The 25,196-nt window shown below is 38.3% G+C and overlaps 1 protein-coding gene across 1 annotated transcript; it reads right to left on the bottom strand.

Annotated features, from left to right (window-relative positions):
- Positions 1-8,319: 8,319 nt before the first annotated feature.
- LOC116033190 lies at positions 8,320-9,036 on the bottom strand. The gene has a single exon (XM_031275949.1). The coding sequence runs from the start codon at positions 9,034-9,036 to the stop codon at positions 8,320-8,322; it is 717 nt and encodes a 238-aa protein (XP_031131809.1).
- Positions 9,037-25,196: the final 16,160 nt, after the last annotated feature.

Raw genomic sequence — 25,196 nt, forward strand, 5'->3', positions numbered from 1 at the left:
AAAGCTATAAAGAAAATATTTCCACACTTTAAAGATCAAAACGGGGCTTAAAATTAGAAAAGGGATAAGAGGATAAACCAAGTATGCATCCCTCTTTCCACACTTTAGCTTCCAGCATAGGCTCGCTCCCGTTATAGATGCTCTATAAGAAATGGAGACATAACATACAAAAAGGGTTTTCGGAGTACTATTCAATTATTATAAGCTGATAGAAATATAAAAGCGATAAAAATAATGAAAACTTAGATAATAAAGCATAAAAATAAGTAGAAATATTCGAATAGAAATGCAAAAAAGTAGAGCAGTTGGAAATTAAATAACATAAAGCGATAAAGATAAATAAAGCAAAGTAAAGAGATAAAAGAAATAAAAGTCGGAACCTCGCTCATAGGGATCCTAATGTTCAGGTGGGGCCATCAACCATAGTAACCAAAGTCACGGAACTCAGAGTCAAGTGTCAATCAGTCAGGATCGAGAAAAATTGAAGGAAGGCATCACTCATCACCGAAGGGACGAAATTGCCTGTCGAATCTAGCTTCAAGAGCGGCAATTCTTCTATCATTATCCTCCACCGCCTGTCTCATGCGGTTGAGGTCCTCGGTGTAAACATCCTGTCTTGCGGAGATGGATGTGAAGTGGCCTTGCTGCCAAGTATGCTCCTCACGCCAATAGTTCATTTGTTCCTCATGGAGCTGTCTATGAAAATTCTGTGACGCGGTCCACTCCATTGGAGTAGGGCCTTGCTCTTGTGCAGCATCCTCCTCCTCATTCTCTTCCTCGTCCTCGTTGTCATCATCAGAAGCCTCTAGATCAGGTGCATCATCACCTCCAAGCCTTAATTCTGCAGCAAAGAACTCACCCACGGAGAAAGAAATTGTACAACCATCGGATCTCTCTCCCATCAACCGGTTCAGTAGGCCCAACCCAATGCACAGTTTAGTAACAAAAGGTCCAATAAACACAGTCTGAACCTTAGGCTTTAGCTGGGTTTGGAGCCACTTCCTAGCCTGAACGCCCATGTTGATGCGAATATCATTCTCCATGCACCACATGTAGAATAGATCCTGCTTGTATACCTTGTTGCGATTTGTGGTTCTGCCTGAGAGATTTATAGCGAAGGCTAATCTGATAGCCTTTAGAGCATTCCGGGTGATGAGATTTGCTTTCAAATTTGAAGAGTTATATGGGGCATTGTTGGTGATTTTTCTCCAATACTGTCTAGCAACTTCGTCAGTATCAAAATCTTCCTTGAAATCTCTGAAATATGGCATGGATACGCTTGTTGCATCATGAAAACCGAGTGTAACACCTAAAGTGTTGACAGACATACTGTAGTGGTTGCCGAAAAGAGTGAATGAAATAGACTCCCTTGCATCGTTGACTTCCTTTCTAATCTCTAGGGTCGCCAAGAACTCATAGGTGACAGGCGCATAGGTGGGTCCTCTCCACTGAAACATATAGCGGAGCTGTGGGTGCCTAAGGAGCATATTCACTTCTTCCAAACAACCAAATTCTCTTAAAACATTGTCCTCAAAGTGACGGCCAACAGAAAGCTGCTTCCCTTTATAGTTATCTACCGTTGCAAGTTGAATAGGTGTCAAGTGTCGCAATGACCTTGACCCCGGCTCTTGTATAGCCTGTTGAGCAGTAGCTTGTTGCCGTGTCCTAGATCGACTCGATTCTCCTACATCATGTTTTGATTTCTTTGCAATTTCTTTCGAGCGTCCCATCCTACAAATTATATAAATTATTATTCATGGTAATTGGCTTTAAACAAGTCACCATCATAATAGTGCAAAATTCCTTGTCAAAATAATGGATTTCAAACATATAAGGCTAAGAATTTTTGAAACTTTTGCCATAGTTTCCCCTATATTTTGGACAATTCAATCATAAGAATATCAACAATATCATTCCATTACCACACACATGCATAAAATCATCATAAGATATATCAATTTGATAGTCAAATAAGAAGTCAACTACAAAAGTCAAGAATTTCAAAAAGTCAACTTCATCTTCTTCCCCAAATTCAAAATTAGGGTTTGAAATTGAAATTTTAATTTGGGCAATGTAGCATGTGAAAAATCAAATTGATGGTGTATAATAGTTCTATAACAAGTTTACTCATCAATTCAAGCATCAATTTCATAATTTCAACAAGAAATCTAACAAACCCATTTGTTCATCAATGGTGTTCACACTTGAAGTTCAAGAATATATAACAATCCATCAATGTAGCCATCAATAATGAAAGAAAACATCAAAGGATAGTTCTATGAAGCATTATATCCAATTTAATCATTCAAAATCATTCAAAATCATGCTAGGCAATGTAGAATAAATTTCACATTCAAGCTCTTCCAAACTCATGAATATTCAAGGATAAAGAGTTAAAAGGATGAAAAATTACCTTGATGTTGATGTTTTGATCTTCCTTGAAGGTAAAAAGTAAGAAATATGTTCAAACCTTGAGTTTGGTTCTTCTTTGCATGGAGAAGAGAAGAGAAAAATGGTGTTTTGGGGCTAGGGGGCATGGAGTGGCCGAACAAGGGTTTTAAACCCGTAGGGGGCCTTCCACGCCGGTCACACGAGTGTGACCGTGCGTGGGAGCTCTCTGCCTCGCTCCCGCGCATGGCAACACGCGTGTGAGCGTGCGTGGGAGGCTACTGCCTCGTTCCCACGCACGGCTACACACGTGTGAGCCTCGTGTAGGTCCACTGCATTGTTTTCTTCCGATTTTTGGCCTTGCCTTCCATACCTATGTCCATATTTAGCCTTTCCAAAGCAATTTTTAGTCCCGACTCCTACAAGTTAGTCCTCAAGACATGGTTCCATATGATTGTAGCAATTTATTAGAACAAAAACATTAAAAACGAAAGCATAAAATAAATGTAAAAACATTTTATTAAAACCTTGGGTTGCCTCCCAAGTAGCGCCACGGTTTACGTCATTGGCTAGACGCATCATTCCTTGGTTGAAATTCAACCATATTCCTTGGTAGTGGGTAGAAAGCATTTTGGTACCCACGTGTTTTTCCAGGTAAGCTTATCATTCTTCCGCTTCGGTTTTGGTTTCACCTTTGATTTGACCTTTGCCCTTTCATCATCATCAGTTCCTTCTTTTGCTTTTTCCTTGTCGTCATTTGTGGTTTGTCCCTCGAATCTTAGGGTAATTTCTCCTGAACTAACATCTATTTGTGCACGACAAGTAGCCAGAAATGGTCTTCCGAGAATTAAGGATTCATGGGGATCATCATCTCCCATCTTGCAGACAATAAAATCGACAGGTACAAGAAATTTCCCTATTCTTACTAAAACATCTTCCGCTAAGCCTTCAGGATACCGTGTGGTTCCGTCAGCTAAACGTAGAGTCAGCCTCGTCGGTTTCAGACGTGGTAAGTTCAGTTTTTCAAAAAGATTTAAAGACATGACATTAATAGAAGCACCAAGATCAGCAAGGGCATTTCTAGGTTCCATGTTCTGTATAGAACAAGGGATCAATAAAGCTCCACGGTCACCCTTCTTTCTAGGGTTTCACTCAGTTAAACAAGCCGAAGATTCTTGGCTTAAACAGGTAAAATTATCACAAATGTCATTCTCAAACAATTCACGGTATTCTTTGCTATTGAAAAATATTCGAATAAAAGCTTTAATTGTACCTTCCCGGGCTGTTTCTTTCTCTTTTGAACTTTTGATGTTGTCTCGTGGTAGCTCCTTTTCTTTCGAGCATTCTTCCGAAGTGGTTTTCTCCTTGTGTTCTTTCATTGATATGGTGCAAGAGCTGTTCGCATTCTTCAATTCAAGATTTGGACTACAAGAGGTAGTCTTGTTTCTTTGGTCATCTACCTTACATTGACATGTTCCATAGATAGCATCCATTGGATCACGCTTCTCATGAGTTTCTTCTTTGGCATCAATGGCGTTGACTCTCTCTTTCGGATTGTTTTCAGTATTACTCGGGAGTTGTCCGTAGTGGCGATCTGACATCATCTTAAACATTTGAGAAATTTGATTCTCAATTGTCTTAAGCGTGGCCTTAGACTCTTGCCGAAGACTAGAAATTGTCTTAAGCGTGGCCTTGAAGCAAAGGTACATGGAACGCTTGGTAAGGTCCCAAAGTCGGTGTGCTTCGAAGGATAGGGCACACCACGTCTAGCCAGAGACGTTAAACCATGGCGCGCTTGGAAGGCATTCCCAAAGTTATCCTTAGGACTCAGAATTTGTTTTGCTTGGCTTCATTTTTATTTTCTTAATAATCTGTCTTTTGTATAGTTTCGCTTGAACTAACCACGCAGATTCAACATTCGAAAGCATGTCTCGACCAAAATTCATCCGTTAAGTCATTGTTGAGAAAATGGGACTTGCGCCCACTTTGTAAAATTTGTATACATTTAGTTATTATATGAAATTCTTAAAGTATTCAAATAATTTCTCATTATTGTGTTGTGCACAAATTTTGTTGAGAAAATATATTTTTGGGCCTGGAATAAACATAAGGTTTATCCATTAAGTTTTGATTACCAAAAGAAATGCTTAGAAAACAAGTTACATTGTGATTATAGTAGATGCTACTCACATTAAGAGGACGTATCTCTATAGTTCATGTTTCTTTGTTTTCTTTCAGTTTGTACTTGCACCAAGTGGGAGAATGTAACATTTTTCCATTAAGGAAAAATAATTGGTGCATGTTAATGGTGGCTTTCAAATAGCCATTAAATGGTGCCATGTAACGGTTGTAACGGAAACCGTTACAACCGTTACATGGCACCACTTAATGGCTGGTTCTATAGGCTATATAAGTAATGGTCCCCCACTGCTCGGGTTACTGACTACACCATCTATACTAAAAAACCTGAGAACGAGTGGGAGACACTCTGTGATACCCCAGATTTGATTCAAGCCTTAAACCCCGGTAATTATTCATACCGTGTAATCAATTTTATTAATTGGGCTCCGTTTTTTCAGATAGAGATATATATTTCAAAATCTAGCTTATTTATTTAATCAAAGGGCACAATTCTTTGATTTAATTTTGTAAGGGATTTCTTCATTTGGACCTTTTATTCCTTATAAGTAAATTAAATATTTAATGGTCCAATCTTTGAAGGACCATGTTCTATATTCATTAAATTAATATTTAGTGTGGATAGCCCATTCCTTATGAGTGATCCCATACTTTATTCTAACACCCTAATGTGATACATATATTATGTATGTAATAATTTCCCAAGTTCATATAAAAGCCTTGTAATAATAATCCGTAGCTCTTTCCTTCTCCTGCAAAAGAATTCTCCCCACTCTTTCATTTCTAAAGAACCCTAAGCATACATTATCCTTCATCTTATCAAGACTTCAAGAAATGTTGCTCTTTTAGCAACCATGGCACTTGGGTAAGCATTACTCCTTAGGTAGATTTCATTTATCCTTATGATTTCATAAACTTTTCTAAGTTCTCATTATACTCTTTTTGGGGGTTTTTCTTGGGGTAAAAGGTGATCAAGAAGGTAGAGGTGGCTTGAGAGGTTGAGCTTAGAGTTGGAGATTTCTTGGTGTGATTAGAGCTTCAAGAGGTAATCTTCCATGTTACACTAAACCTTTTTTCACTCATGAATCTATGAATATTATTTGGTGTTTGGAATCCTGTGAATTTCTTGGGGTTTTAGCCTTTGTTTTGTGGATCTGTGAATCTATCTTGTGGATTATTGGACTTGTGTTCATTATCCTTTCATTGTGATGAGTATGAGTATTTATTGTTATGGATTCGATGTATTATTTGGCCTCTGTAATGTGACATCTGTGTGTTCTGAGGATATTTCGTATTCTATATTGGACTATAGTGTATTCTGCTCTGGTCTGGGAGTTGGTGTTGGGGTTGCATTTGCGGTAAGTTTAGGCGGTATAATGTGTCCTACCTAAGTGGTCCGCAAGTGTAACGGAAGAATGGAGTGGCGGAAGGTGGCGCACCGTTGGGCGGCCCTGTCCCTTCTTGCGGAAGAGGACGGCGGACCGGCGTGTTCCGCTGGAGGGCTCGTCGGTTGGGGCGGGAGAGTGTGGCGGTACAGGGTGTTCCGATGAGGTATTCCGTTAGTTCATTCTGGTTATGTTTCCAGTAGCTATTTTGTTGATGTGTTGACTTTGTTGATTCATCTCCGATTCTGGAACATGTCTTTAACATATGGTTGAGTATTTCATCTTGGTTGTTGAGTATTTATTCATGATCTTTGGTCAATTATCTTGACTTGTTGAGTTAGTATTGTTGGTTTATTCCTTGGCTATTGTCTCGAGCATGTACTGTGTTCATTTCCTGACTTGAGATCTGTTGGTGGAGTAATTCTTTGGAGAGTGAATCTGAGTTGGTGTGTAGAGACCTTGGGTCTTTTGAGTATCTCTTGGCTTGTTGAGTCTGTACTAACCTTGGGAACTGACTGTGGGCTTCATGCCTCTGTGGTAATGGGAATTATATGCCTCTGTGGTCGGGCTTTGCGCCTCTGTGGTAATGGGCATCATATGCCTCTGTGGTCGGGCTTTGCGCCTCTGTGGTAATGGGCTTCGTGCCTCTGTGGTTGGGCTTTACGCCTCTGTGTCTTGACTTTGGTTTGGTGGTTTGGTATGAGGGATGGTATGGTGGCTTGGTGGTTGTAGTTTGGGACTTTATCCTTGGTATTATGGTTTGGTTGGTTTCCTTTGTAGTTGTTCGGGTGAACTTGTGACTCAGTTGGTATCTTGCTATAGACTTGTTGTTTTATGCCTTCGTTACTTGTTATTGGATTCATTTGGAAGTGTCTTTGGTTTGAGATTCATTCAGCTTGTTGTTGTTGAGTCCTTTGATTTAAATAAAGAACAGTTTCTTTGGTGCGTATATTCTATACGTGTGAGTAAACCTATTTACAAACCATACTATACTATGTATTTTCTCACGAGTGTGAGTGGTTGATTGCTTAGCATTCCTTTGCTAATGTTTTCCTAAACTGTTTTCCAGGTATGGAGTAGTCTGAGCCGAGAGCGCGATAAAGATAGATCTTCTATGTGCTATGCTTAGACTAGTGACTGTTTTAGATCTTTCGGGCCTGTGTGCCTTAGTTTATGTATACTGTTTTGACTATTACAGCTATCTTTACTTTGTGGATCAGTATTATGGATTTAGCATGTGCATCTAGAGTTGGATTATCCTAGATGTGGCATGACACCCATTTAAGTAATAGAATGCTTCCGCTTTGTTATATTGTTAGTTTGAGATTTCCAGCTTTTATGTTAAGTTTATGCCTATCTCAGCGTGAAAAAAAAAAAGTTGGGGGTGTCACACACTCTACAGGGATCCTACCACTACCAACACACTAAACAGCATCAACTAAAGGACAACTATGGCTGGAGGTTAGTTATTTGTGTTTTATGCTTACATTGACATGCGTTCATAAGTCACCATCCAATTCTTAACCACCTGAGCTTCTTGGACCGTAGCTTTAAAGAATAATAAGCTATCATCGGCAAAAAATAAGATGAATAATTCCCGGGCAAAAAATCTACTTGGACTGTGTGAAATCCCGGGCTCTCCTCTAGCAACTACACATGGAGAGATCATACCATGTTGAACAGCTTGACTTAAAAGGTGGGAGAGACCCTCTGCACATAAGATGAATTAATATGGAGGTATTGGATCGCCTTATCTCAAACCACAAGTAGGAATAATATAATCTGTTAAATTTCCATTCACCCCTACTTTGTAGCGAACTGAAGTAACACATCTCATAATCCGGGCAGTCCAACGATCATCAAAACCCATACGACGCATAATTTCCTCAATAAACGGCCACTCCATTTTATCATATGCTTTGGCTATATCCAGCTTGAGAGCACACTCATCCCTGCCACATCTCTTTCGGTTCAAATAATGAATTAACTCAGAGGCCACAAGCACATTGTCTGTAATCCATCAATCAGGATTAAAAGCACTCTGCATGGCCGATATTGCACCTTCAAGCACCCTTTTCATGCGATTAGCTAGCTTCTTGGATACAATCTTATAAGTAACATTGCATAGCACTATCGGTTTGAGATTCCCCATTGTAAGAGGAATAGTTTTCTTTTGGATCAATATTATAATAGCATCGTTCATTCCTTCCAGAAAACCTGCACCATTAGCACAATGAATAACAAATTGCGCCAATTCTTGACCAATTTCACCCCAAAAGTGTTGGTAAAAATCCGGACTAAAACCATATGGACCTAGTGATTTATCCGGAGCCATAGAGAATAGGGCCTCCCTAACCACATCAACCGTGAATGGTTGTAGCAGTCAAGTATTATCATCAGTCGTTATCTAAGGAGCAAAGCTATCCCACGTATTATCCAAGAAGACACCCTTTTGGGAGAACACATTTTGAAAATAGGTAGCAACTAAATTCAACAGGCCATCTCGCTCCACCCATCCACCATTAGTATCTTGGAGCCTAGTGATACGATTCTTCCGTCGCCTTGCCGAAGCATATAGATGGAAAAATTTCGTATTTCGGTCCCCACATTGAAGCCAGTGCTGCTTTGCTCTTTGACGCCAAAATATGTTTTGTTGGTCTATTAACTCTGCCAGCTTACTATCCAATGTCCGAAACTCCGTCAAAGAACTATTATCGCGTCTTTCCCGCAAACTTTGCATTTGAAGTTGAATGATGGCAATTTCACGATTAAGACGTTGAGCAAGATTACCACCCCAATGTTTCAATGCCATTGCACATTGCCGTAATCTAGTGGGAAAATTTCCGTCAACAGAAATATTCCATGCATGCATAACCACATCTTTGCACCCAATATCTTTAAGCCATGCATTTTCAAATAGGAATTGCCGCCTTTGTCTTGACTGTTTAGGCTCTTCCAACTCCACATAAATAGTTGTATGATCGAATGTAACAACCTCATGATTATAAACAATAGCCTGAGAAAATAAGCTACACCAATCAGCTCCTGTCGCGTTCCCATGTAAATTTTCGACCTCGCATACCTCGCATATCCAGTCGCTCCTCAATCTTTGCCACATTCCCATGTAAACTTTCGACCTCGCATACCAAGATCAAACAAACCACAATCATCGAGCATAGCATTAAAACCAGAGATTAGGGATGCAGGGTGAGCATTAACGCCAGGTTTTTCACATTGAGATGATATATCATTAAAGTCCCCTACTACAAGCCATAGTAAGCCAGACTTATTATGTAACAAACGCATGAGGTCCCAAGATTGTTGTCGTCTACTTCTTTTAGGGAATCCATAAAAACACGTTATTCTCCAAGGGTTGCTGCCAGGCAACCGCACTTGAACATTAGTGTGATTTTTGGAAAAGCTAATTATGTTTGCAATACCTCTATCATGCCAAAATAAAGCCAAACCTCCACTGGTACCACCACTATCAACGTAAAATAAACCATCATAATTCAACTTTATTTTTAAACGTTCAGCATGATCTCTATGTACTTTAGTTTCCATTAAAAAAAATAAACATAGGCTTAATCTTAGCATCTAAGGCCAAAATTTCATGAACTGTAGGTGGGTTGCCAATTCCACGATAGTTCCAACATAATGAACTCATTGAGACGGGCGGGACTGGACAACATCAGCTCCCGCCAATAACAAGTTTTTAGACCTACAATCTCAATATCCATAAGGCCACCCACGTTAGCAGCTCTCTCTTCACAAGATTCAGTACGCCTGTGTTTCTGATCCAATATAGTAAGTAAATCATCATCACCATCCTTATATGCACTCGAATCATTGACTGATATCAAATTTGAACTTCCCTTGTCAATCACACACTTCCCATATGAGGTCTCCGGACTTAAACCGTGAACCAATATGGCAAGGGAATCTGAGGTAATATTCTGATAATTCTCTCCTTCAGTAACTTCAACAGCCCTAGAACCCAGCTCAGCCCACTGGCGGCGTCCCATGGTTGTTTCCGGCGCAATCCACTACTGACCCGCTGTAGGAACACTTCGACGGTAACCAGCGCGTAATTCTGGTCCAAACGATTTTATAGAACTTGCATCCATTCCCTGTGCCTTCTTGTGACAAAATCTATCACTATGGCCAAGGATACCACAATTGAAGCAGAACGTCGACAGTCGCTCATAGCGAAACTCCACTTTATCCCAATCGCCATTGTCCTTCTTTAATTTCATACCTTTTTTTAGAGGTTTAGCAACCTCTATCTAAACTCGAACTTGAAAAAAATTCCTCATAGAACCATAGAAGTTCTGTTCATCCAATTTTGTCACACGACCAATGAAACCTCCAATAGCATTCAGAACATCCTCAGTCGCAAACCCGTTGGTAAGCCATGCACCTGTATCTAGAACTCCTGCCGATCCAATGTAACCAAATCAGGTTCAACATCTACAGAAATACGTTTCAGAATAAGAAAACTCTGATCGTATGTCCACGGCCCATCCTCAGTTATTCAATCGATATCCGCCTCATTGTAAAACTAGAATAGAAACCTTCTTGGCTGTAACTCACTGACATTCATGCCAAAGGCTGGACGCCACACCGAGGACAAAGTATCCCGTAAGAACATAAGCTTGATATGTTTGTCAGTAACAAGCCTTCCAACAGCATGAAAAACCACTTCCTCGACCACCGGGTGCGCAGGAACGTTACCAATCGTTTGAACACTATCATCATCATCGAGATCCGCAAGAATTAAGGTAGCCATAACTGAAGCAACACCATCAGAATCCATCAACAAAAAAAAACAAATAGCGAAAGCAACTCAAATAGAGAAGAGGAAAAAACTCGCGAAAAGAGAAGAGAGAGAAAAAACATATACTAATGAAGTTTAGTAAATTGAGTTTTAAAATTAAGTAGAATATTAAGAGCTTTCTTGCATTCAAGATCCACGATTCTTTTTCATAAACTTTTACAAATTATATTGGTAGATATACTTAAATAAGTTTTGATATTTAAGTGTCTTTATCTCTATCCATCTACACACCACTACAACCACTTTCATCATCATTATAATTTATTTACTCTCCTTCTACGTGTATGTATTACTCTGTATTATTTAATTTATAACATTTACTACAATTAACAATATTTTTCAATGTCTCCAATTATTATTGTCAAATCTCACCTTCAATTGAACTATCATTTCTCTCTTTCTCTCTCTTTAACTGTTTACCAACTATTTGCTCCTCCATCTCATCATGTTGATGAGTTCCTCTATCTCATCCTGGTAATGAGTCTTTTCTTCGTTATTCTACCAGATTTCATTCAATTCCCTCCATTTATGATACTCCATTACTGCATTGATCGCGATCCTTTTACTACTGCTACCAACATCATTTATTTCTCACCAACCTCGTACTTTAAAGGATGCTCAACATGTTCGATTATCATTCACCTCAGGTATAATACAATCTCCTCATCAACCCCGCCTCAAAACACACCCATCCCACAATGGCCTCTAGCAGCAAACAACCTATGGATCTGGCTGAGGAATACTCAGCAATGTCCCTTAGGGACAAAGAGGAAATCATGTTTCCCATCGATGACGACGACGGCGCCGACTCCCAAGTCGATACCCCCTACATACTTGTTGAGAGATTACTCACAGAGAAACATACTCGCTTCAACTTTCTGAAAGACACATTAGCCTCTATTTGGAGCCCAAGAAAGGGATGGTGGCGAGAGAAGTCTCAACGAACCTGTTCATCTTCTACTTTGTCCATGAAGTAGATCTCAAGAAGGTTTTAGATAATGGCCCTTGGTCTTATGATCAGAGCATTCTTCTTATCAAACAGATTGCTCCAAATGTCTCCCATAACAGTGTGCACCTCAAACATGCCGACTTTTGGGTCCAAGCATATAATATTCCACCGTCCATGCAAACCAAGAAGACAGCAGAAATGATCGGTGCTTTCCTCGACTCTTTCAAGATGGCAGATGTTGAAAATCTTCACGGGCTCTGGAAAACCTTTTTGCGGGTCAGAATCCAGCTGGATGTCTCTAAGCCTCTCAAAAGGAAAATAAAGGTTAAGCCTCCTGCAGGTGACCCTTTCTACATCGAATTTAAATATGAACGTTTAACCACTTTTTACTTTATCTATGGATTAATCAATCACAATGAGACAAACTATGATGAACTATTTGAGCTGAGCATAGGAAACGTTGTGAGGAACTATGGTCCGAAATTGAGAGCTGTCGGCCGGAGGGTACAACCTAGTGCAGGTTAACGGTGGTTGCTACCCGAGCTGCCTAGGAGACCAAAAGAAGAACCAGAAAAGAGTGCTTTTGTTTCTTCTGGCATCTTTGAGCACACAAACATTCCTTATGATGGAGTCTCATCCCAAGGTGCGGAGACCTGCTTCTATCACTCTACTCCACAGTATGAAGGTGGTACCTCGGTTTGTCAAGTAGAACGTCAACACAAGTTTTTATCAGAGAATGAGGAAACTATAGGTATGACACCTGACGAGCTTTTGAATGGCATTAATGAGCACAAGAACAAAGGCAGCAGTGATCATTTAATGCATGGCTCGCATGCTTTATCTGATGGTCAATATACTAACACACAACATTAGTTGAGGGCTCAGGAATTTCGACTTCAATGGGTATCAATTTTCTTGGGAAAGAGGGAGAGGAAGCCCTAGTTGGGTGAGGGAGAAATTTGACCGAATATTGGTCAATGATGCGTGGCTAGATATGTTCGGAGAAGCCAATGCAATATCTTTCGAAGCTCCAATGAGTGTCCACATTCCTCTTACTGTTTGGCCGATTCCGACTGTCCGGGTGAAGAGGAAGAAAAGATTTTGTTTTGAAAACTTTTGGCTCAAGGACGAGCAATGCAGATCAATCGTGGACTTGAGTTGGAAGAAATCAGGTGGGTATAATATTTGCTCTAGATTTGAGGTATGTAATGTGGCAATCGCAAAATGGGGAAAAGACAACCAAGGAAATTTCCAACAAAGGATTGAGATTGCTCTCAGATGCAGAACTGATCAGTTTGGGTAATCTGAATTCTTAAAAACTCAGAGGAGTTTTATTCAATTATTGGAGTAGTAGAGTTGTTTCTAGAGGCAAAAGGCGAAGCTATTTTGGTACAAAGGAGGTGATTCCAACTCCAGGTATTTTCATAAAATGGTCACCCAAAGACGCAGGAATAATACAATATCCAGACTCCGAAACTAGAGAGGAGATTAGACCGCACAAAGCAAGGGGATGCATTAATTGATCAAGGATTACTTCATCAATCTCTTCACGAGTGCAGCGGGAGACCAGGAACTGGTATTGCAGTGCTTCACGCAAAAAATTACTGATTCTCATAATGATGCATTGTTGAGGACTTCTAACAAAGAGGAGGTCAAAACTGCTGCTTTTTGATATGCATTCAGACAAAAGTCCAGGTATTGATGGCTTAAACCCCAGATTCTTTCATACTTAATGGGATATTGTAGGGGATAGCATTGTGGACCTATGTAACGAGTTTATCAATTCTGGCCAACTCCCAAATTATATGGACCAGACCCATATTGTGTTAATACCCAAAAAGAGCAATCCGAAAACCATGATTGATCATAGACCTATTGCATTGTGCAATGTTTCCTACAAAATCATCACTAAAGCTCTTGCCAATAGGTTGAAGCCAATTTTGAACCATTTGATATCTGAAAATCAGAGTGCCTTTGTCTTGGGAAGGCTCATTACAGACAATATAATGGTGGCATTTGAAATGCAACATTTTCTAAAGCGAAAAACCCAACGAAATGATGGTTATGCTGCTCTCAAACTCGACATGAGTAAGACATATGATAGAGTTGAATGGTCTTTTCTTCGTGTTATTATGCTTAGACTTGGTTTTGCTGAGAAATGGGTCAATATTATTTTACATTGTGTTTCTACGGCTGAATACTTTATATTAAATCAGGTGGAGGAAATTGGGCCTATTGTTCCTAAGAGGGGGTTACGACAAGGAGATCCCATTTCCCCTTATTTATTTTTGTTGATTGTTTAAGGGTTTAGTGCTCTATTGAGAGATTTTGAAAGGGTGGGGAAACTTCATGGCATCTCTGTTGCTAGGACTGCTTCTAATATTTCCCACTTATTTTTTTTGCTGATGACAGTTATATCTTCTTCAAAGCTAAACTGTTGGAATCTGATAACCTAAAACACCTCTTGCATCTGTATGCTTTTGCTTCAAGCCAAATAATCAATTTTGATAAGTCTTCCTTTGTTTTAGTGGAAATGTTGGGGAGGAGATGAGGGAAAGAGTGAGTGATATTCTGGGGGTTAGTAGGGTTGATGGGAAAGAGATTACTTGGGCTTACCTATGTTAATAGGGAGAAATAAGAGGCAGATTTTTGGGTTCTTAAAGGAGAGAATTCTGAATAGGCTCCGAGGATGGAGTCAAAGGTTTCTGTCTAGGGCCGAGAGGGAGGTTCTTCTCAAAAGTATCACTCAAGCCATTCCTTCTTATGCAATGGGGGTATTCCTTCTTCCTAAAGCTTTAATTAGAGAGATTGAGGTTACTTTGAACAACTTCTGGTGGAAAGGAGGGTACACGGAGAATAACAAAGGCATTCATTGGAAATCATGGAGCAAGTTGTGTGCACCCAAGGAGTGGGGAGGTTTGGGATTCCGGGATTTAAGAAATTTCAACCTTGCTATGCTTACAAAACAGTCTTGGAGACTCATTAACAGCCCGGATTCATTGGCAGCTAGAGTGTAAAAGGCAAAATATTATCCAAATTCCACTTTCTTGGAGGCCCGGAGAAGTTCAAACCCGTCCTTTATATGGAGTAGCCTTTTGGAAACTCAAGAGATTATCAGGAAACACAGCAGATGGCGTGTGGGCAGAAGTAATAATATTCATATCTGGAACGACAAATGGTTACTTGAGAAATCAAACCCACATGTCATAACATTCCCTTTTCCCATGCTTGAACATGCTACTGTGGATACTTTGAAGGACCACACTGAGAGAAACTGGGATGAGGAAACTATCAAGGCCATCTTCAACACTAGGGATGCACAACTTATTCTGAAAATTCCTCTTTCAAATCATGATTCCCCGGATAAAGTCATTTGGTCACTAGAAGATGATAGAGTCTTTACAGTCAAGAGCTGCTATAGAGCTCTCAATGGAGACTTACCACAAGAGGATAAGAAAGTTTGGGCACCATTCTGGAGGTTAAAACTACCACCGTAAGTGAAGATTTTCTTTTTGGAAAATGTGCACAGACTGCTTCCCACAAGAGACCTACTGCATAGAAGGCATGTTAACAGCCAAGTGTGTTGTCCCATGTGTGGCAGTGAGGAGGAATCAATATGGCATCTGTTTGTCGAATGCAGATTCGCCAAGTCTGTTTGGAGCATTGCAGATTTCAACTTCTTACATTCACCTATCTATTCTTTTGCTTGCTGGCTCAACATCAACTTTCCACGGCTGAGTGTTGCCCAATTAGGACACTTTATTATAACATGCTAGGATCTCTGGAAACAACGAAATGATAAAGTGTGGAACAACAAAAGTCCTCTACTGGCTATTGCTACGATGAACAGAGCAAGAACTTTCTTGAAGGATTGGAGGAATGTAGCATGCAGCTTTGCAGATGGGAATATTCGGACATCTCATGAGATCGTTAGATGGATCAAACCCCAACATGGCCTTCTCAAGTTGAATGTAGATGCTGCTATCAACAAGGAATTTGCAAGAATGGGTTATGGGTGTGTGATTCGTGATGAAGAAGGAAAGTTTGTTGCTGCAAAAGAGATCTAGAAGACTAGCCAATTCACCACAAGAGAAGCGGAGGCACTGGCGATTCGCGAAGCTCTAAGCTGGATCAAGGAATTACATCTGGACAACGTGCATGTAGAAACAGACTCTCTCATTGTGGTTCAAAGTTTAAAGTCCAGTTGTGAGGAGTCTTCTTTTCGTCTGTTAGTTAAGGACATTAAAAACACGTTTAGTAGTTTTTCTCAAGTGTTTATATCTTTCGCTAAACGGTCAATGAATCGAGTAACTCACTGTAACCCCTCGTCTATTTCGATAAGTTTGAGGTTCAGAAAATATGTCTTTAAGCTATGACATTCATAAGATAAGTGACCGATGCTTCAAAATAATTTTTTTAAGGAAGTATAGTTGTTATTAAGTTGCGATCGTTCGTGCCGGTCACGAACCGTAAAATTTTAGGAGCTGGTATTCGGACCCGATTATCCTAGGAAATGGATTATTAGACACCATATTATTATTCTTGAACTTCCTATTCAATTAAATCAGCCCATAGCAGCGAAAATTTATTTTGATCGTACATCGCTAAAATTTCGCGGTGTACCGAACCTAGCCCAATTTTGAGGGTTAGTCTGGAATAAATTTTTGGTTTCGAGAATTATTCTATCCAGATTATTTTCTACCGAAACTTTATCTGTTTGGACCCCAACTGATAAGTTTGAAAATACACCATTATTTTATTCTATTTTTTTTTCCCCATAAAAACATCTTACCTCAAAAGGAAGAATACCCAAAGCCAATTTATTCCATTTGTTCTTCTTCTTCTTCTTCCTTGGCCGAATTTCAAAAGAGAGAAAGAGAGGTGACTTCCACCATTTTCCTCCATTAAAACCATAGCCAAGCTTGTACACAACTCTCCAATTTGTTCGGTAAGATTTCAATATTATTCGGTTAAAAAGTCTTGATTTCTTCCCTAGAACTTGATTGTAGGTAAAGATTTCTTAAATATGTTGTTATGGTGGTGTATTCTACCTAGGGTTTTTCGGTGAAACTCGGGGATAAAGGTTCAAGACTACTTTTACGGTGATATTACACACTTGTGAGGTAAGGAATTCCCTTAAGTTGGAATTAGTCACTTGAATTTGGATAATTGATTTTAGTTGAAATATGGTATTTTTGGAGCTTTGGGAATATTTTCGTATACAAGTTCATAGCTTGGATATGCTTGTATATGTTGTATTTATGTCTATATAAGCTTATACTTGTGGAAATAGAGAAAGGAAATCAGGACAGATTTCTGTCAGTAACTTCCGTGAATTTCTGGGAAAAATCGGTAAATTATTTTGGTCCAATTTTTTTTATACATGTAGTTCTATAAGTGTAGAAGCCGCATATAAACTTTCATAATTTTTGGAGTAGTATAAGTATGGTTTTCGGAATTTTTCCCAAAACTGGTCCAGAGAAGGAAAAATGCTGGACAGCACACTGCCAAGGGCAAAAATGGAATTTTCTGTGTAATTCGTGAACCTAGGTGACCAAAACTTTTTATGAACATCAAGTACTATGAGTTAGGGTTCTACCATAAAAATTTCAAGTGAAAAAGAGTTCGGGAACTATTTTTACCGGCTCAATCTTTCGGACTGCGCAAAACTGTAATTTCTGGACAGAAACTGTCAAAATCAATTTTGACAAAAATATTTTTTTGTAACAAAACTAGTGATGAAATTTTGGGATGTCACAACCATATTTGGATGAAATAAATTATTTTGAAAATACTATTTGATTCCAGGAAAGAAAAAGAAAAATGTTTTCAAACCCTTAGTTTCTGGAATAAGGTGGGGACCTTCGGGAAGGCTTAAACGCCACGGCCCGGGGTTGGAATAAGGTTGGACCTATGGGAGGGCTGGAGTGCCATGGCCCTAGGTTGGGATAAGGAGACCGACGGGAAGGCAGGGAAATGCCACTGCCCAAGGTTTGAGAAGGAGAATTGAGAAATGTTCAAAGTGCTTACTCAGGGAAACTAAGTGGAAAATTTTTGAGTATGAAAATTATTGTTATTCTGGGCTGCGGTTCAGATTATTATAGAGCTGCGGTTCTATATGCAGTATGAAAATTGTTGTTACTCTGAGCTGCGGTTCAGATTATTATAAATATTAGAGCTGCGGTTCTATTTGCAAATGATGAAATTCCTGGAAATGTGAAATTTGGCAAACTTGTTTGAAAAGGGCATGAAAATTATTTTGAGTGGCAAGTTATGACTTCATTCTTATTTGAGAAAAGCTTTATATGATTTAACGTTTATACGATATTATACTATCTATAAATCGTTTCGTTACAGGCAGATTTTCAAAATCATGGTAAAACTTTATAAAGCTTTTAGATTATCTATGTTACTTTTTACTTTTCAATGATTCTTATACCTTTGTCTACTTTAAGTGACAAATGGATTTCCTTACTTAGCCGTCGCGCTAACTGCACTTCAATGTGTTTCTTATCAGTTGCAGTTTAGTGTGGGACCTTGTAGCCGATGAGCTCGGGATAGAAGGGAAGTATAGGTTGAGGTCTACTCTTTGATGTAGACAGGGATTGTTATTAATGTTGTAAGTTTAGCCTGTGCACTTAGAGTGGAGTTTGTCAAAGAGGTGATAGAATTCACTCTAGGTGTGGCGGTAGCACCCGGTTTTCTGTTGATATGATGTAAGCTTCCGCAATGTATTATTAGGGATTTCGTAATAAATCCAAGATGTGAAAATTGGGGTGTTACACTCACATGGTAACTAAGCAGTCCATTTCTAAGTCTGATTGTATGGAGTGGTTTTCAACCCTACCCCCAATCATTATAATGTGCTTTGTTGTCTTCGGACCTAAGTTAATCTATGTTTATCTTTCAAAAAAAAATGATGTCACTGTCAATACAGTTTCAAAAGAATTTTAATATTTTGAGAACACACCAAGAGAGATAACTTGTCACCAAAAATAAATGACCATTTTTTCATGTAACGCGGAAAGTTACCAACCTAGAATAAAATCATTAACACTGGATTTCCGCCAGAAATCAAACCGGAGAAAATCAACGGCCAGTTCCGACCACCCATCAACAAGAGAAGTAGAACAACTCCAAGATAAATCACAACAAAGAAATATATACTGATGGAATAATATTCCATATAATATTATTATTGTTATTATTATGGAAAACGGCATCTTTGGTTCATGAGTAATAATGGTAGTAATGACTCAGTCCCTGAGTTATGGCCGTATCCGAGTTTAGTCCCTCAGTTATTTGCGAAGTGGCGAGTTTAGTCCCTGACCGTTAAATTTGACGGAAAAATTAAAAACTATTTAAAATTTGAGGGGTGAAGTAGAAAATTCACATTTTATTCTCCTTATTATATATCAAAACGACTTTCACAACATTATTTTTCACTTCTTGTCATCTTATTTTATGATTCTTCAATTCTAAAAGCATTTCAATAATTTAAGTATGGCTTGGTTAGAACCTAGTTCCCGTACAACAATCTTAAGAGTTGGCACAAACAAAGAAACGCATGATCATTATCTTCAAGCACGTGAAACACACTATTCTAAAAGTTTATGATTTCTCTTACTAAACATTAAGGGTAATCAAACCAAGGGAGTAACTTGAGATTTTTAGTACGTAAAATTCTTTTGTAAGCTCTGCAATAACTGTTGACCGGAGAAGGAAACCAAACCAGTCACCTTTGTTGGACATGCATTCAAACTATAAGATTAGTTTTAGCTTTCCCGTACCTCATACTCCTAATTTGGAGGAGTTTGTTCAGCAAGTGAAGAAGCCTTGTACATGTGTCATTTTCTCCTCTTATTTAGTTTGTGTGTGGCTAAAATTTTGAAGGTTTGAGATCTAGCAGTATATAAACAAGACTTCATTATTGAAGGTAAACACACAAAACATGAGCTTCCCTTCTCTCTTACACAACTACAAAGTGTGTATATCTTCATTCCTTCATTTTAGAGAACTTTTGAGCTTTCTCTGTTATAATTCCTGTATGAGCACTGAGTTAGGTTCATCAACGACTAACGAGTGCAAAAGTTGGTCGTAGAACTTCTGTGTTACTTGTCAAAAGCGTACCAATTTATTTTGACTGCATTGTCGTTGGGCAAATAATGCTTTTAAGGTAGTGCTATTATAACACGGCACAGACTACATTTCCCGCCTGCTTTTGTTATCCTTTCTTAAAGAGTGTCATCCTTCGTTGACGTTGCTACAATTTTTCAAAAAGTTAAAAGCGTTATTTTACAGCAACAGTCAACTTCTCGGATCGATGATTCCTTCTGTCATACCCGATCTATCCAAGATCACTGTCCTCGATGAGAAAAACTACAGGTGGTGGGCACAAAGAATGCATTTCCTCTTCGAACAACTGAAACTTGTCTATGTGTTGTTGACATTGCATATCCTCGATGAGAAAAACTTGACATGACCTCATCAGAAAGTGACGACATGAGCATGAACAATAGAGCTTGGTCTTGCCGAACCCAGGTAGGCCAGATTAGGAGCTGTCGGAGTTTCATCATCTGCGGTAGTGAGGAACGTAGACAGACATTGGTTCGTGACATTGACAAAGTCGAATAAATCATGCCCCCGAAGAAAAGGAACAACTTGAGCACGCCAGAATAGATAGTTCTTGTAGGTTAATTTGATGCTAATAAAATGGTGAGCGGTGGATAAAGAAGTAACGATCGAAGGGACCGAAGGGATGACAACATTAGAAACGGTCCGTTCTGAAGAATTAATATATCCGTCGACCATGGGAAGGAAACCCTAGCTCTAATACCAGATGAGAACTGTGTTTGCATTAATTCTGAACTTTTACAATTGTACAGAAGATCGGGTATATATACAAGAGTCATAGACAGACTAGAAAAGAGAATTGTAATCTAACTCAAATATATGGAGTCCTAATATATGGAACATTTAAGAGCTTGCAAAACTTGAAGATGAAAATGGTTGTGGACATAAAGTTGTTGGAAAATTTCAGACAAGGGTGTTTGACATTGAAATTTTGTTCGTATGATTAGTTGTTTATTAAATTTTAATATATTTGGATAATATTGATGTTATCTAATTTTTAATTAGATAATATCAAAAGAGTTTGAATTTATCACAACTCTTCTATCCTACAGCTATAAATATGAGCTATTATTTCTATGTATTCATTATAGGAAAAATCATAGAATTATTTTCAATAAAATGATCCTAAACGTAAAAGTCCCTCCATGAAGATTATGCTAAATGTTTCTCTAAACCCCCATTGAAGATCTAGCCATTTGAACCCGGAGGCCCTTCGATGAAGAACAAGTTATATATACAAGCCCTTCTTTGAAGATCAAGCCAAACGAAATCTGAAGACCCTTCAATGGGGTGTTCAAGACATCCAATTGAAGAATTGAAGGAACATCCAGAGATTTTATACCCACACACCATATTGATACATACATGTAACCAAAATTTGAATTTCAATATATTATTCAAAATTTTGTGTTTACATATTTTGGCACGCCTAGTAGGACAACTCTACCTCTCATCTCTTCATAAGCACATACCACTCAACCGATATGGGGCAAACCCGATGTATAAAATTTGAAATGGAGGAAACTAAAGGATACTCCCTGGCACAAGTCAAAACTGCCTCATATCTTTCAAGGCTCCTTGGCACGAGTTGAAATGGCCTTATATCTTTAACTGTAGTGTCGAGACTTTCTTGCACTACATGCTTTCGAGTGGTATATGCTCTCAAATGGCGTACAAACAAGTTTGGAGGAGGCAATTGTTGACTCTGAAATTTTGTTAAATATGATTAGTTTTTATTAAATTTTAATATAATTGGATAATATTGATGTTATCTAATTTTTTAATTAGATAATATCAAAAGAGTTTGAATTTATCACAACTCTTCTATCCTACAACTATAAATATGAGCTCTTATTTCTATGTATTCATCTTAGGGAAACCATAAAATTAGCTTCAATAAAAAGATCTCCTCCATGAAGATTATGCCAAATGTTTCTCTGAATTCCCATTGAATATCAAACCATTTGAACCGAAGGCGAATGCCTTTCAATGAAGAACAAGCTATATATACAAGCCTTTCTTTGAAGATTAAATCACATGAAATCTGAAAGCCCTTCAATAGAGTGTTCAAGACATCCAATTGAAGAATTCGAGGAACATCCAGAGATTTTGTACCCATACACCATATTGATACATACATGTAACTAAAATTTGAATTTCAATATATTACTCAAAATTTTATGTTTACAAGAGTTCTACCGATGGTGAATGAATATGGAAATTCTGGTGAAGGGATAACCGATAACCGATAACGCGATGAAATCAATTTTTTTTTTCTTTTGGATTTTGGATTTTGGATTTTGTGTATATTAATATTAAAAATAACAAGAAAAAGGGATAGGTTTGATGTAGTGAAAACACCAATTATTATGACCCGATAGCATGTAATGGATAGAAGATTTTTTTACTATGCTTTTGGCTCGTAACTGTATTTGATGAATCGTGTTGTAGCCAGGGCCGGTCCTGAGCACGGACGGGATGGGCGACCGCCCAGGGCCCATGCTAGAAGGGGCTCATCCATATATATATATATATATATATATATATATATATATATATACATGTACACATATATATTATAGTGTTATAATTAGTGTTATAGTATATTAGAAAACAAAAAGTTAAAGAATAGATGGGACTGTAGGAAGCTGGAATTGATACTTAATTAAATAAATTTAGAAATAGAATCGACACGGGACACCTAATTATCTATTAGAATCGACACCCTAACCGGCTAACCCATTTGTCTTCTTCAATAAAAATTTTTCCCAATTCGATTCATCCTCGCATCTTCGTGGACGATGAACAATTGTTCTTTTGTTTGCCGGTTTGGGCCCCATTGTCCGTTGTAACTTTGTAAGTTTTTATTTTTTGTAAGTTTTATTTTATTTGTAATTTTGTTCTGCCTTTATTTCCTTTGCAACACTGCACACATGCAACACAACACACATTAGGGATTTAGGGCTATAAATCTATAATCTTCTAACGAGTAATGCAAATATGTAAAAGAAAAGAACAAAAAATCAAAAGAAAAGAACAAAAAATCATGGTTGTGTAGCTGTTTGTGATACAACTGAAGACTGAGGAGAACTTTTTAAAAATATTCAAATTTTAAAATTTTTTTATATAATATTAACTAAAAAATATATATCTGGAAGTGGGAAAAAAAACCAAAGTAGAGCCGCTAATAGAATCACAAAGAGGAACTATAAATAAATTTTTCAAAAAATCAGAATCATCTAACAAAAATTTGAAAGAATATAAAGAAAATGAATGTATTTCATGTTATTTGGTATTATTATTTTTTAGTATTATTAAATTTAAAGAGAAAATTGCCATTTTGGTCCAATGACTATTGTAGTAGTGTTAATTGCTATCCGCGACTTTCAAAAATGTTAATTACGTACCATGACTATGCATTTTTTCTCAATTTTGGTCCAGCCGGCCAAATTGCCGGCCAAAAACGGTCGGAAAACATTAAACCAACGTTAATCCTTAATTGAGAGGGGTAAAAAAGTCTTTTCCTATTTTTATTATTTGGCCTTTGACGGCCGGAAAACATTCCAACTGCAAGCTTTCATCTGCTACCGCCGGCACGACCTTCCTCTACAGGCTTTAATCCCCCGCCGCCGTCCACCAATTCCGCACCTCGCATTTTCTTCTCTCCCGGCTTCCACATCTCTCCCACCGCTGCAACAACAACTGCCGCGGCGGCGTCTGATATCCGCCCTAACTTCTCTCCTTCGCCTATCTCAAACCACTCTCGATTCTCTCTCTAGTATACTCCCGGCAAATTCGGCTCCCTCTCCGACTACTCTCATCCCTTGCCCTTTCAACCCTACTCACCGTCTCCCTCATCCCTCGCTATTCCACCACACTCTCCATTGCCTGCCTTCCTCTTCATCTGCTTCCCGATTCTCTAATTCATTGTTCCAATTCCACGGAAAACTGTGTTATAGATTTGAAGGAGTTTCCTGTTGGCCGTATGTACTCAGCTTCTTCCTTCTGAAATATACGCCATTAGGGTTGAAGTTCATTCATGGAATGATTTTCCTTGCAGCTATTCGTATAGAATCCTCCAGGCTATACTGCGGCTAGAAATGAGTAGTTTGTGTTCTTTGCCAGCATGGTTGATTGCCAATTCACCTAAGTATGGTGTAGTGATTGATGAGGCAATGAGCAATCATATAGTTTTGTTGTGTAAGCTGTGTTTGAAAGCTATTGTTAGTGAATCTGTTGGGTTAGCTAATGCGCCTGGGAAACAAGAAGGGGATAAGGAATCAGTTTTGAGTGATCGGAGGCTTGAATGCCCCATCTTAGTCCGGCCAAATTTCTTATAATAAAAATAGGAAAAGACTTTTTTACCCCTCTCAATTAAGGATTAACGTTTGTTTAATGTTTTCCGGCCGTTTTTGGCCGGCAATTTGGCCGGCTGGACCAAAATTGAGAAAAAATGCATAGTCATGGTACGTAATTAACACTTTTGAAAGTCGCGGATAGCAATTAACACTACTACAATAGTCATTGGACCAAAATGGTAATTTTCTCAAATTTTAATTTTAATTTTTCATATAAGGGCCTATTTTTTTAATTTCGTGCAGGGCCTCCAAAATGTTTGGGTGGTAGTTGCACAGTGTGCAAAAATAATGATTAATTCCACGAGTAGCTGTTCATGACTCAATTAAATAAGTACGCAATTCATAAGTGATAACTGAAAACTAAATAAAATGAGTAAAGTCCAAGAATCATGCACGAGTAGAACTGTAGAAGAGTGCTGGATAATTAAACAATGAGAAAAGAATCAAGAACATGCATCCATTACCAAAAGTAACTTTATGCAATGCAATTTTTCAACTCAAATTACACATGTGTTATAATTATTACCATGTATTCTTAGTTGTTCATATATATGCCTAAAGCATTTATTCGAACATCTAAAAGCCCATTAAGTACAACAGAATTAGGAAATCTCGATTTAGAATCAAGTAAATAATTAGCAAGACAATGTGAATTACTTACTCCCCCGTCCCATTTTACCTGTCTTACTTTCCTTTTTAATCCGTCTCAAAATTCTGTCCACTTTCTTAAAATAAACACTACTAACTCTATGTTTTTCCCAAATTACCCTTTGTGAATTAGCTTTCAAAACTATCTCCATGTGTAGCTTTTCCACATCTTTACTTTTTCAAGCAATTCTCTTTCATCTCAAGAATTTGCAGACCCATTTCACCTTTCTCAATCCTTTTCTTTTTTCAAACGCAGATTTCTTTCTTTTCATCTCAAAAATGGTTTCAATGTTACAAAGCCACCAGCCCACCAACGCAAATTTCTTTCTTCTCATCTCCTTCCTCTCATCTCAAAAATG

Source organism: Ipomoea triloba, chromosome 10, assembly GCF_003576645.1.
Source record: "Ipomoea triloba cultivar NCNSP0323 chromosome 10, ASM357664v1".
Taxonomy (NCBI): domain Eukaryota; kingdom Viridiplantae; phylum Streptophyta; class Magnoliopsida; order Solanales; family Convolvulaceae; genus Ipomoea; species Ipomoea triloba.

Excerpts from the sequence above, each read along its gene's own strand:
- LOC116033190 (XM_031275949.1), bottom strand. The coding sequence starts at position 9,036 with ATGGGAATGTGGCAAAGATTGAGGAGCGACTGGATATGCGAGGTATGC.